The sequence below is a fragment of the Bombina bombina genome, chromosome 2, assembly GCF_027579735.1.
Source record: "Bombina bombina isolate aBomBom1 chromosome 2, aBomBom1.pri, whole genome shotgun sequence".
Taxonomy (NCBI): Eukaryota; Metazoa; Chordata; class Amphibia; order Anura; family Bombinatoridae; genus Bombina; species Bombina bombina.
In genome coordinates this window covers 95719770-95732269 of record NC_069500.1, presented here as the reverse complement: position 1 = coordinate 95732269, position 12500 = coordinate 95719770, and the positions used below count along the sequence as shown (strand labels likewise).

General features: G+C 38.5%; 1 protein-coding gene across 2 annotated transcripts in view; it reads right to left on the bottom strand.

The window, feature by feature from the left end:
* The window catches only part of TARS1 (threonyl-tRNA synthetase 1), a 137398-nt gene that overhangs the window by 42626 nt on the left and 82272 nt on the right, over positions 1-12500 (bottom strand). For both annotated transcript variants that reach the window (XM_053701184.1, XM_053701183.1), the window contains exon 17: positions 12266-12338. In XM_053701184.1, coding sequence (XP_053557159.1) covers positions 12266-12338 — 73 coding nt within the window. The remainder of the gene's footprint in view (positions 1-12265; positions 12339-12500) is intronic.

The following is a 12500-nucleotide window of genomic DNA, read 5'->3' as shown; positions in this document are numbered from 1 at the left end:
ATGAAAGAAATGAATTTATCAGGTAAGTTCTTACATAAATTATGTTTTCATTCATGTAATTGGCAAGAGTCCATGAGCTAGTGACGTATGGGATAGCAATACCCAAGATGTAGAACTCAACGCAAGAGTCACTAGAGAGAAGGGGACAAAATAAAAACAGCCATTTCTCTGAAAAAACTAAATCCACAACCCAAATATAAGTTTATTCTCAAAAAAAAAAAAAATTAAATCATAAGCAGAAGAATCAAACTGAAACAGCTGCCTGAAGAACTTTCCTACAAAAAACTGCTTCCGAACAAGCAAACACATCAAAATAGTAGAATTTAGTAAATGTATGCAAAGAAGACCAAGTTGCTGCTTTGCAAATCTAATCAACTGAAACTTCATTCTTAAAAGCCCAAGAAGTGGAAACTGATCTAGTAGAATGAGCTGTAATTCTCTGAGGCAGGACTTTACCAGACTCCAAATAAGCTTGATGAATCAAAAGCTTTAACCACAATGCCAAAGAAACGGTAGAAGTCTTCTGACCTTTCCTGGAACCAGAAAAGATAACAAATAGACTAGAGGTCTTCCTGAAATCTTTAGTGGCTTCAACATAATATTTCAGAGCTCTCACCATATCCAAAGAATGTAAAGATCTCTCCAAAGAATTCTTAGGATTAGGACACAAAGAAGGGACAACAATTTCTCTATTAATGTTGTTCGAATTCACAACCTTAGGTAAAAATTTAAATGAAGTCTGCAAAACTGCCTTATCCTGATGAAAAATCAGAAAAGGAGATTCACAAGAGAGCGGATAATTCAGAAACTCTTCTAGCAGAAGAGATGGCCAAAAGGAACAACACTTTCTAGGAAAGTAGTTTAATGTCCAAAGAATGCATAGGCTCAAATGGAGGAGCCTGTAAAGCCTTCAAAACCAAATTAAGACTCCAAGGAGGAGAGATTGATTTAATGACAGGCTTGATACGAACCAAAGCCTGTAGAAAACAATGAACATCAGGAAGTTTAGCAATTTTCCTGTGGAATAAAACAAAAAGAGCAGAGATTTGTCCTTTAAAGGAACTTGCAGACAAACCTTTATCCAAACCATCCTGAGGAAACTGTAAAATTCTAGGAATTCTAAAAGAATGCCAAGAGAATTTATGAGAACACCATGAAATGTAAGTCTTCCAAACTCGATAATAAATCTTTCTAGAAACAGATTTACGAGCCTGCAACATAGTATTAAACCTCTATGACTAAGCACTAAGCGTTCAATTTCCATACCTTCAAATTTAATGAGATAGAAGGTCTGGAAGTGGCCAAGGTTGGCAACTGGACATCCGAACAAGATCAGCATACCAAAACCTGTGAGGCCATGCAGGAGCCACCAGCAGCACAAACGATTGCTCCAAGATGATTTTGGAGATCACTCGTGGAAGAAAAACTAGAGGCAGAAAAATATAAACCAGTTGATAACACCAAGGAAGTGTCAACACATCCACTGCTTCCGTCTGAGAATCCCTGGACCTGGACAGGTACCTGGGAAGTTTTTTGTTTAGATGAGAAGCCATCAGATCTATTTCTGGAAGCCTCCACATCTGAACAATTTGAGAAAACACATCTGGATGGAGAGACCATTCTCCAGTATGTAAAATCTGACGACTGAGATAATCTGCTTCCCAATTGTCCATACCAGGGATATGAACCGCAGAAATTAGACAGGAGCTGGATTCCGCTCAAACAAGTATCCAAGATACTTCTTTCATAGTTTGAGGACTGTGAGTCCCACCCTGATGATTGACATATGCCACAGTTGTGATATTGTCTGTCTGAAAACAAATGAAAGTCTCTCTCTTCAACAGAGGCCAAAACTGAAGAGCCCTGAGAATGGCACGGAGTTCCAAAAACATAATTTATGTAAGAACTTACCTGATAAATTCATTTCTTTCATATTAGCAAGAGTCCATGAGCTAGTGACGTATGGGATATACATTCCTACCAGGAGGGGCAAAGTTTCCCAAACCTTAAAATGCCTATAAATACACCCCTCACCACACCCACAATTCAGTTTAACGAATAGCCAAGAAGTGGGGTGATAAGAAAAAAGTGCGAAAGCATATAAAATAAGGAATTGGAATAATTGTGCTTTATACAAAATCATAACCACCACAAAAAAAGGGCGGGCCTCATGGACTCTTGCTAATATGAAAGAAATGAATTTATCAGGTAAGTTCTTACATAAATTATGTTTTCTTTCATGTAATTAGCAAGAGTCCATGAGCTAGTGACGTATGGGATAATGACTACCCAAGAAGTGGATCTTTCCACACAAGAGTCACTAGAGAGGGAGGGATAAAATAAAGACAGCCAATTCCTGCTGAAAATAATCCACACCCAAAATAAAGTTTAATGAAAAACATAAGCAGAAGATTCAAACTGAAACCGCTGCCTGAAGTACTTTTCTACCAAAAACTGCTTCAGAAGAAGAAAATACATCAAAATGGTAGAATTTAGTAAAAGTATGCAAAGAGGACCAAGTCGCTGCTTTGCAGATCTGGTCAACCGAAGCTTCATTCCTAAACGCCCAGGAAGTAGAAACTGACCTAGTAGAATGAGCTGTAATTCTCTGAGGCGGAGTTTTACCCGACTCAACATAGGCAAGATGAATTAAAGATTTCAACCAAGATGCCAAAGAAATGGCAGAAGCTTTCTGGCCTTTTCTAGAACCGGAAAAAATAACAAATAGACTAGAAGTCTTACGAAAAGATTTCGTAGCTTCAACATAATATTTCAAAGCTCTAACAACATCCAAAGAATGCAACGATTTCTCCTTAGAATTCTTAGGATTAGGACATAATGAAGGAACCACAATTTCTCTACTAATGTTGTTGGAATTCACAACTTTAGGTAAAAATTCAAAAGAAGTTCGCAACACCGCCTTATCCTGATGAAAAATCAGAAAAGGAGACTCACAAGAAAGAGCAGATAATTCAGAAACTCTTCTGGCAGAAGAGATGGCCAAAAGGAACAAAAAACTTTCCAAGAAAGTAATTTAATATCCAATGAATGCATAGGTTCAAATGGAGGAGCTTGAAGAGCCCCCAGAACCAAATTCAAACTCCAAGGAGGAGAAATTGACTTAATGACAGGCTTTATACGAACCAAAGCTTGTACAAAACAATGAATATCAGGAAGAATAGCAATCTTTCTGTGAAAAAGAACAGAAAGAGCAGAGATTTGACCTTTCAAGGAACTTGCGGACAAACCCTTATCTAAACCATCCTGAAGAATACTGTAATATTCTCGGTATTCTAAAAGAATGCCAAGAAAAATGATGAGAAAGACACCAAGAAATATAAGTCTTCCAGACTCTATAATATATCTCTCTGGATACAGATGTACGAGCCTGTAACATAGTATTAATCACAGAGTCAGAGAAACCTCTTTTGACCAAGAATCAAGCGTTCAATCGCCATACCTTTAAATTTAAGGATTTCAGATCCTGATGGAAAAAAAGGACCTTGAGACAAAAGGTCTGGTCTTAACGGAAGAGTCCACAGTTGGCAAGAGGCCATCCGGACAAGATCCGCATACCAAAACCTGTAAGGCCATGCCGGAGCTACCAGCAGAACAAACGAGCATTCCTTCAGAATCTTGGAGGTTACTCTTGGAAGAAGAACTAGAGGCGGAAAGATATAGGGAGGATGATACTTCCAAGGAAGTGATAATGCATCCACTGCCTCCGCCTGAGGATCCCGGGATCTGGACAGATACCTGGGAAGTTTCTTGTTTAGATGAGAAGCCATCAGATCTATTTCTGGAAGTTCCTACATTTGAACAATCTGAAGAAATACCTCTGGGTGAAGAGACCATTCGCCCGGATGCAACGTTTGACGACTGAGATAATCCGCTTTCCAATTGTCCATACCTGGGATATGAACCGCAGAGATTAGACAGGAGCTGGATTCCGCCCAAACCAAAATTCGAGATACTTCTTTCATAGCCAGAGGACTGTGAGTCCCTCCTTGATGATTGATGTATGCCACAGTTGTGACATTGTCTATCTGAAAACAAATGAACAACTCTCTCTTCAGAAGAGGCCAAGACTGAAGAGCTCTGAAAATTGCACGGAGTTCCAAAATATTGATCGGAAATCTCACCTCCTGAGATTCCCAAACCCCTTGTGCCGTCAGATACCCCCACACAGCTCCCCAACCTGTAAGACTTGCATCTGTTGAGATTATAGTCCAGGTCGGAAGAACAAAGAAGCCCCCTGAACTAAACGATGGTGATCTGTCCACCATGTCAGAGAGTGTTGTAAAATCGGTTTAAAGATATTAATTGAGATATCTTTGAGTAATCCCTGCACCATTGGTTCAGCATACAGAGCTGAAGAGGTCGCATGTGAAAACGAGCAAAGGAGATCGCATCTGATGCGGCAGTCCTAAGACCCAACATTTCCATGCATAAGGCTACCAAAGGGAATGATTGTGACTGAAGGTTTTGACAAGCTGATATCAATGTTAAACTTCTCTTGTCTGACAAGGACAGAGTCATAGACACTGAATTTATCTAGAAACCTAAAAAGGTTACCCTTGTCTGAGGAATCAATGAACTGATTGGTAAATTGATCCTCCAACCATGAACTTGAAGAAACAACACAAGTCGATTCGTATGAGATTCTTCGAAAATGAGAAGACTGAGCAAATACCAAGATATCGTCCAAATAAGGAAATACCAAAACCCTATTCTCTGATTACAGAAAGAAGGGCACCGAGAACCTTTGAAAAAAATTCTTGGAACTGAGGCTAAGCCAAACGGTAGAGCCACAAAACTGGTAATGCTTGTCTAAAAAGAGAATCTCAGACACTAAAAGTGATCTGGATGAATCGGAATATGCAGATACACATCCTGTAAATCTATTGTAGACATATAATGCCCTTGCTAAACAAAAGGCAGGATAGTCCTACAGTAACCATCTTGAATGTTGGTATCCTAACATAATGATTCAATAATGATAGATCCGGAACTGGTCTGAAGGAATTGACCTTCTTTGGTACAATGAAGAGATAAAATAAGACCCCAGCCCCTGTTCCAGAACTGGAACTGGCATAAATACTCCAGCCAACTCTAGATCTGAAACACATTTCAGAAATGCTGAGCCTTTGCTGTGTTAACTGGGACACGGGAAAGAAAAGAATCTCTTAGCAGGAGGCCTTAACTTGAAGCCAATTCTGTACCTTTCTGAAACAATGTTTCTGAAACCAGAGATTAAGAACGGAATTGATCCAAATTTCTTTGAAGAAAACGTAATCTGCCCCATACCAGCTGAGCTGGAATAAGGGCCGCACCTTCATAGGTACTTAGGAGCTGGCTATAGGTTTCTATAAGGCTTGGATATATTCCAAACTGGAAATAGTTTCCAAACTGATACCGCTCCTGAGGATGAAGGATCAGGCTTTTGTTCCTTGTGAGGAAAGGAACGAAAATGATTATTTACCCTGGAAAGAAAGGGAAAGCAAAGTTGACTTAGAAGACATGTCAGCATTCCAAGTTTAATCCATAAAGCTATTCTAGCTAAAATAGCTAGAGACATATACCTGACATCAACTCTAATGATATCAAAAGATGGTATCACCAATAAAATTATTAGCATGTTATAGAATAAAAATAATGCTATAAAATTATGATCTGTTACTTGTTGCGCTAAAGCTTCTAACCAAAAAGTTGAAGCTGCAGCAACATCCGCTAAAAATATAGCAGGTCTAAGAAGATTACCTGAACATAAGTAAGCTTTTCTTAGAAAGGAATCAATTTTCCTATCTAAAGGATCCTTAAATGAAGTACTATCTGCCGTAGGAATAGTAGTACATTAGCAGGAGTAGAGACAGCCCCATAACCTTAGGGATTTTTGTCCCAAAAAACTCTAATCTGTCAGATGGCACAGGATATAATTTGCTTAAACGTCTAGAAGGAGTAAATAAATTACCCAAATTATTCCATTCCCTGGAAATTACTTCAGAAATAGCATCAGGGAGATAAAACACTTCTGGAATAACTACAGGAGATTTAAAAACCTTATTTAAACGTTTACATTTAGTATCAAGAGGACCAGAATCCTCTATTTCTAATGCAAATAACACTTCTTTAAGTAAAGAACGAATAAATTCCATCTTGAACAAATACAAAGATTTATCAGCATCAACCTCTGAGACAGAAACCTCAGAACCAGAAGAACCATTATCAGTATCAGAATGATGATGTTCATTTAAAAATTCATCTGAAAAAAAGTGAAGTTTTAAAAGACTTTTATGTATACTAGAAGGAAAAATAACAGACATAGCCTTCTTAATGGATTTAAAAAATAAAATCTCTTATGTTATCAGGAACACTCTGAAAATTAGATGTTGACGGAACAGCAACAGGTAATGTAACAGTACTAAAGGAAATTTTATCTGCATTAATAAGTTTGACATGACATGCAATACAAATAACAGCTGGAGAAACAGATACCAAAAGTTTATAGCAGATACACTTAGCTTGGTAGCTCCAGCATTGTGCAGTGATTTTCCTGAAGTATCTTCTGACTCAGTTGCAACGTGGAACATCTTGCAATATGTAAAAGAAAAAAACAACATATAAAGCAAAATTGATCAAATTCCTTAAATGACAGTTTCAGGAATGGGAAAAAATGCCAAAGAACAAGCTTCTAGCAACCAGAAGCAATAAAAAATGAGACTTAAATAATGTGGAGACAAAAGTGACGCCCATATTTTTTCGCGCCAAATAAGACGACCACATTATTTGGCGCCTAAATGCTTTTTGGCGCCAAAAATGACGCCACATCCGGAACGCCGACATTTTTGGCGCAAAATAACGTCAAAGAATGACGCAACTTCCGGCGACACGTATGACGCCGGAAACGGAAATAGAATTTTTGCGCCAAAAAAGTCCGCGCCAAGAATGACGCAATAAAATGAAGCATTTTCAGCCCCCGCGAGCCTAACAGCCCACAGGGAAAAAGTCAAATTTTAAGGTAAAAAATGTTAAATTAAAATGCATTATCCCAAATATGAAACTGACTGTCTGAAAAATAAGGAAAGTTGAACATTCTGAGTCAAGGCAAATAAATGTTTGAATACATATATTTAGAACTTTATAAACAAAGTGCCCAACCATAGCTAGGAGTGTCACAGAAAATAAGACTTACTTACCCCAGGACACTCATCTACATATAGTAGAAAGCCAAACCAGTACTGAAACGAGAATCAGCAGAGGTAATGGTATATATAAGAGTATATCGTAGATCTGAAAAGGGAGGTAAGAGATGAATCTCTACGACCGATAACAGAGAACCTATGAAATAGACCCCTTAGAAGGAGATCACTGCATTCAAATAGGCAATACTCTCCTCACATCCCTCTGACATTCACTGCACGCTGAGAGGAAAACCGGGCTCCAACTTGCTGCGGAGCGCATATCAACGTAGAATCTAGCACAAACTTACTTCACCACCTCCATAGGAGGCAAAGTTTGTAAAACTGAATTGTGGGTGTGGTGAGGGGTGTATTTATAGGCATTTTAAGGTTTGGGAAACTTTGCCCCTCCTGGTAGGAATGTATATCCCATACGTCACTAGCTCATGGACTCTTGCTAATTACATGAAAGAAATATTGATTGGTAATCTCGTCTCTTGAGATTTCCAAACCCCTTGTGCTGTCAGAGATCCCCAAACAGCTCCCCAACCTGAAAGACTCGCATCTGTTGTGATCGCAGTCCAGGTTGGACGAACGAAAGAGGCCCCTAAAATTATACGATGGTGATCTAACCACGAAGTCAGAGAAAGTCGAACATTGGGTTTTAGGTTATTAATTGTGATATCCTTGTATAATCCCTGCACCATTGGTTCAGCATACAAAGCTGGAGAGGTCTCATATGAAAATGAGCAAAGGGGATCGTGTCCGATGCTGCAGTCATGAGACCTAAAACTTCCATGCACATAGCTACTGAAGGGAATGACAGACTGAAGGTTCCGACAGGCTGCAACCAATTTCAAACATCTCTTGGCTGTTAGAGACAAAGTCATGGACACTGAATCTATCTGGAAACCTAAAAAGGTTACTTTTGTCTGAGGCATCAAAGAACTTTTTGGTAAATTGATCCTCCAACCATGTCTTTGAAGAAACAACACTAGTTGATTCACGCGAGATTCTGCAGAATGTAAAGACTGAGCGAGCACCAAGATATCGTCCAAATAAGGAAACACCTCAATACCCCGCTCTCTGATTACAGAGAGTAGGGCACTGAGAACCTTTGAAAAGATTCTTGGAGCTATTGCTAGGCCAAAAGGAAGAGCAACAAATTGGTAATGCTTGTCTAGAAAAGAGAATCTAAGGAACTGATAGTGATCCGGATGAATCGGAATATGAAGATATGCATCCTGTAAGTCTATTGTGGACATATAATGCCCTTGCTGAACAAAAGGCAGAATAGTCCTTATAGTCACCATTTTGAAAGTTGGTACTCTTACATATCGATTCAAAATCTTTAGATCCAAAACTGGTCTGAATGAATTTTCTTTCTTTTGGACAATTAATAGATTTGAATAAAACCCCAGGCCCTGTTCCTGAAACGGAACTGGCATGATTACCCCTGATAACTCCAGGTCTGAAACACACTTCAGGAAAGCCTGAGCCTTTACTGGTTCGCAGGAATGCGCAAGAGAAAAAAAAAATCTTCTCACAGGTGGTCTTTCTCTGAATCCTATTCTGTACCCCTGATAGAGACTATACTCTGAATCCAATGATTTTGGACCGAATTGATCCAAACATCTTTGAAGAATTTTAATCTGCCCCCTACCAGCTGAGCTGGAATGAGGGCGCTGGCTTTAATCTCTTAAATGGCTTGGATTTATTCCAATTTGAGGAAGGCTTCCAATTGGAAACAGATTCATTTGGGGAAGGATTAGATTTCTGTTCCTTATTATGTCGAATGGAACAAAAACGGTTAGAAGCTTTAGATTTACCTTTAGGTTTTTTTATCCTGAGGCAAAAAAACTTCCTTCCCCCCAGTGACAGTTGAAATTATTGAATCCAACTGAGAACCAAATAATTTATTACCTTGGAAGGAAAGAGAAAGCAATCTGGACTTAGAAGTCATATCAGCATTCCAAGATTTGAGCCACAAAGCTATTCTAGCTAAAAACATATCTAACATCAATTTTGATGATATTAAAAATGGCATCACAAATGAAATTATTAGCATGTTGAATCAACTTAACAATGCTAGACAAATCATGATCTGATACTTGTTGCGCTAAAGTTTCCAACCAAAAAGTTGAAGCAGCTGCATCATCAGCCAAAGAAATTGCAGGCCTAAGAAGATGACCTGAATATAAATAAGCCTTCTTTAGATAAGTTTCCTATCTAAAGGATCTTTAAAAGAAGTACTATCTTCCGTAGGAATAGTAGAACGTTTAGCAAGAGTAGAGATAGCCCCATCAACTTTGGGGATCTTTTCCCAAAACTCCCAAAAACTGCTGGCAAAGGATAACATTTGTTTAAACCTTGAAGAAGGAATAAAAGAAGTACCAGGCCTATTCCATTCTTTAGAAATCATATCAGAAATGGCATCAGGAACTGGAAAAACCTCTGGAATAAACACAGAAGGTTTATAAACAGAATTTAAACGTTTACTAGTTTTAATATCATCAAGAGGACTAGTTTCCTCCATATCCAATGTAATCAACACTTCCATTAATAAAGAACGAATATACTCCATTTTAAATAAATCAGAGGATTTGTCAGTGTCAATATCTGAGGCAGGATCTTCCTCATCAGAAAAGGATAAATCAGTATGTTGCCGGTCATTTGAAATTTCATCAACTCTATGAGAAGTTTTAAAAGACCTTTTACGTTTATTAGAAGGCGGGATGGCAGACAAAGCCTTCTGAATAGAATCAGAAATAAATTCTTTTACATTTATAGGTATAGCTTGTGCATTAGATGTTGAGGGAACAGCAACAGGTAATCAACTACTACTGATGGATACATTTTCATGTAAAAGTTTATCATGACAACTATTACAAACCACAGCTGGGAGGTATAATCTCCACAAGTTTACAACAAATGCACTTAGGTTTGGTAGAACTGTTATCAGGCAGCTGGGATTCAACAGTGAATTCTGAGACAGAATCAGATTGAGACATCTTGCAAATATAAGAGAAAAAAAACAACATATAAAGCAAAATTATCAATTTCCTTATATGGCAGTTTCAGGAATGGGAAAAAATGCAAATAGCATAGCCCTCTGACATAGAAAAAGGCAAGAGTCAAATAGGAATGGGGTCTTAACCCCTTAAGGACCAGCGACGTAACCTGTATGTCACTGGCCTTTTTTTGGGACTTGATTGTTTTATAGTGCGTTCTTGCCACCAGCGTTGAGACTGCTCTATTCCACAAAGCCTGCTGGAGGGAGTGCATTAATAGCGTGTTCTTGCTAGACTTACGCTATTATGTCCTGAAAACACCATTAACGACCAGTGACATACAGGGTACATTGTGGTCATTAAGGGGTTAAATAATGAAAACATTTGGCGGCAAGTTTGACGCACAACAAACAGAAAAATATTTTTTGGCGCCAAAAATGTCCGAAAACGATGACGCAACCTTGTGAAGGACTCGGCGTCAACTAAGACACCGGAAATTACAAATTTGCGTCAACGAACGCAACTTCGTGCCAAAAAATCTTGCGTCAAGAATGACGCAATAAACTGACATTTTGCGCCCTCGCGAGCCTAATTCTGCCCGTGAATTTTAAAAGACAGTCAATTTGAAAAAAAGAGACTATACCCCAGGTAAGAAATAAATTTTCATAAAAAAGCATTTCCCAGATATGAAACTGACAGTCTGCAAAAAGGAAATATACGGAAAACCTGAATCATGGCAAATATAAGTACAATACATATATTTAGAACTTTATATAAATACATAAAGTGCCAAACCATAGTCTTAAGTAATGAAAATATACTTACCAAAAGACACCCATACACATATAGCAGATAGCCAAACCAGTACTGAAATGGTTATCAGTAGAGGTAATGGAATATGAGAGTATATCGTCGATCTGAAAAAGGGAGGTAGGAGATGAATCTCAACGACCGATAACAGAGAACCTATGAAATAGATCCCCGTGTGGAAAAACCATTGGATTCAATAGGTGGGCCTCCCTTCACATCCCTCTGACATTCACTGTACTCAGAGGAATCGGAGCTTCAAACAAAATGCTGAGCAGCGCATATCAACGTAGAAATCTTAGCACAAACTTACTTCACCACCTCCATAGGAGGCAAAGTTTGTAAAACTGAATTGTGGGTGGGTTGAGGGGTGTATTTATAGGCATTTTGAGGTTTGGGAAACTTTGCCCCTTCTGGTAGGATTGTATATCCCATACGTCACTAGCTCATGGACTCTTGCCAATTAAATGAAAGAAAACTTTATTATACGGTCGATGGCGTATTAGGGGTGTTTAGACATGGGGTTTATGTTAGGGTGTTAGGTTTAAACATAACTTTTTTCCCTATAGACATCAATGGGGTTGCGTTACTTAGATTTTTCATTCCGCACTTCAGGTGTTAGGTTTTTTTCTAACACTCTCTCCCCATTGATGTCTATAAGGGGAGAAGCAGCCCTTTGATTTTGTGCAGTATGGAGCTAAACGCCACCATATCACACGCTCAAGGAGGCTTTTCAGTAACTTGTAATGGCAGCGCCATGGAAAATGAAATAACACAACTTTTTTGGCGTTAGTTTCTCGCCCTGTTTAGCGCAAAACTTGTCATCTAGCTGTATGCGTTTAAGTGTGTCCCAAGAGTGGCTACTTTTCTTCCTTTTTCCTAAAAGCAAAATTAGGGCACTATACGTACCCTGTTGATATATGGCTTCATACATATGCATCATCATTTGCTCATCAAATATGTTCAGCTAGCTCTGAATAATGCATTACTGCTCTGGAGCTTATTTTAACTGTTTAACCACTATGCTGAGGTTAAATACAGTTATATGCAAGCACCAGTGCAATAATAAACAACTAACAAATAAGAGCATTTTCTTTGTGATTTTTTTTTTCTGTCTCTAAAAATGGAGCAGAAAATGTTATGAAGGATCTTAAAAGCATTTGATAATCAGGAGAATTCAAATACCATCAGAATTTAGTAATTGTAGGTACAAAAGTGTCAAAATATTCAACTACGTTGTGTATGAAGAGAGGAAATAACGCGTATTACCTGCTGTGCATACTCGTCACATGTAGGCCCCACGGGTACCACCATCACTTGCTGAGGAGAAAGCCAGAAAGGCCTGAGGGAAAAATACAAATACATTATAAAGCAGCAAACATTACAGATAAACATGTGCGAATCTTAATCAAAACCGCTGGAGAAGAGTTTGGAACTCTAATGCATTTTTTTTATGTTTATCATAAGGGGATGAGAAAGGCTTTTTCAGAAATCAACAGGTGCC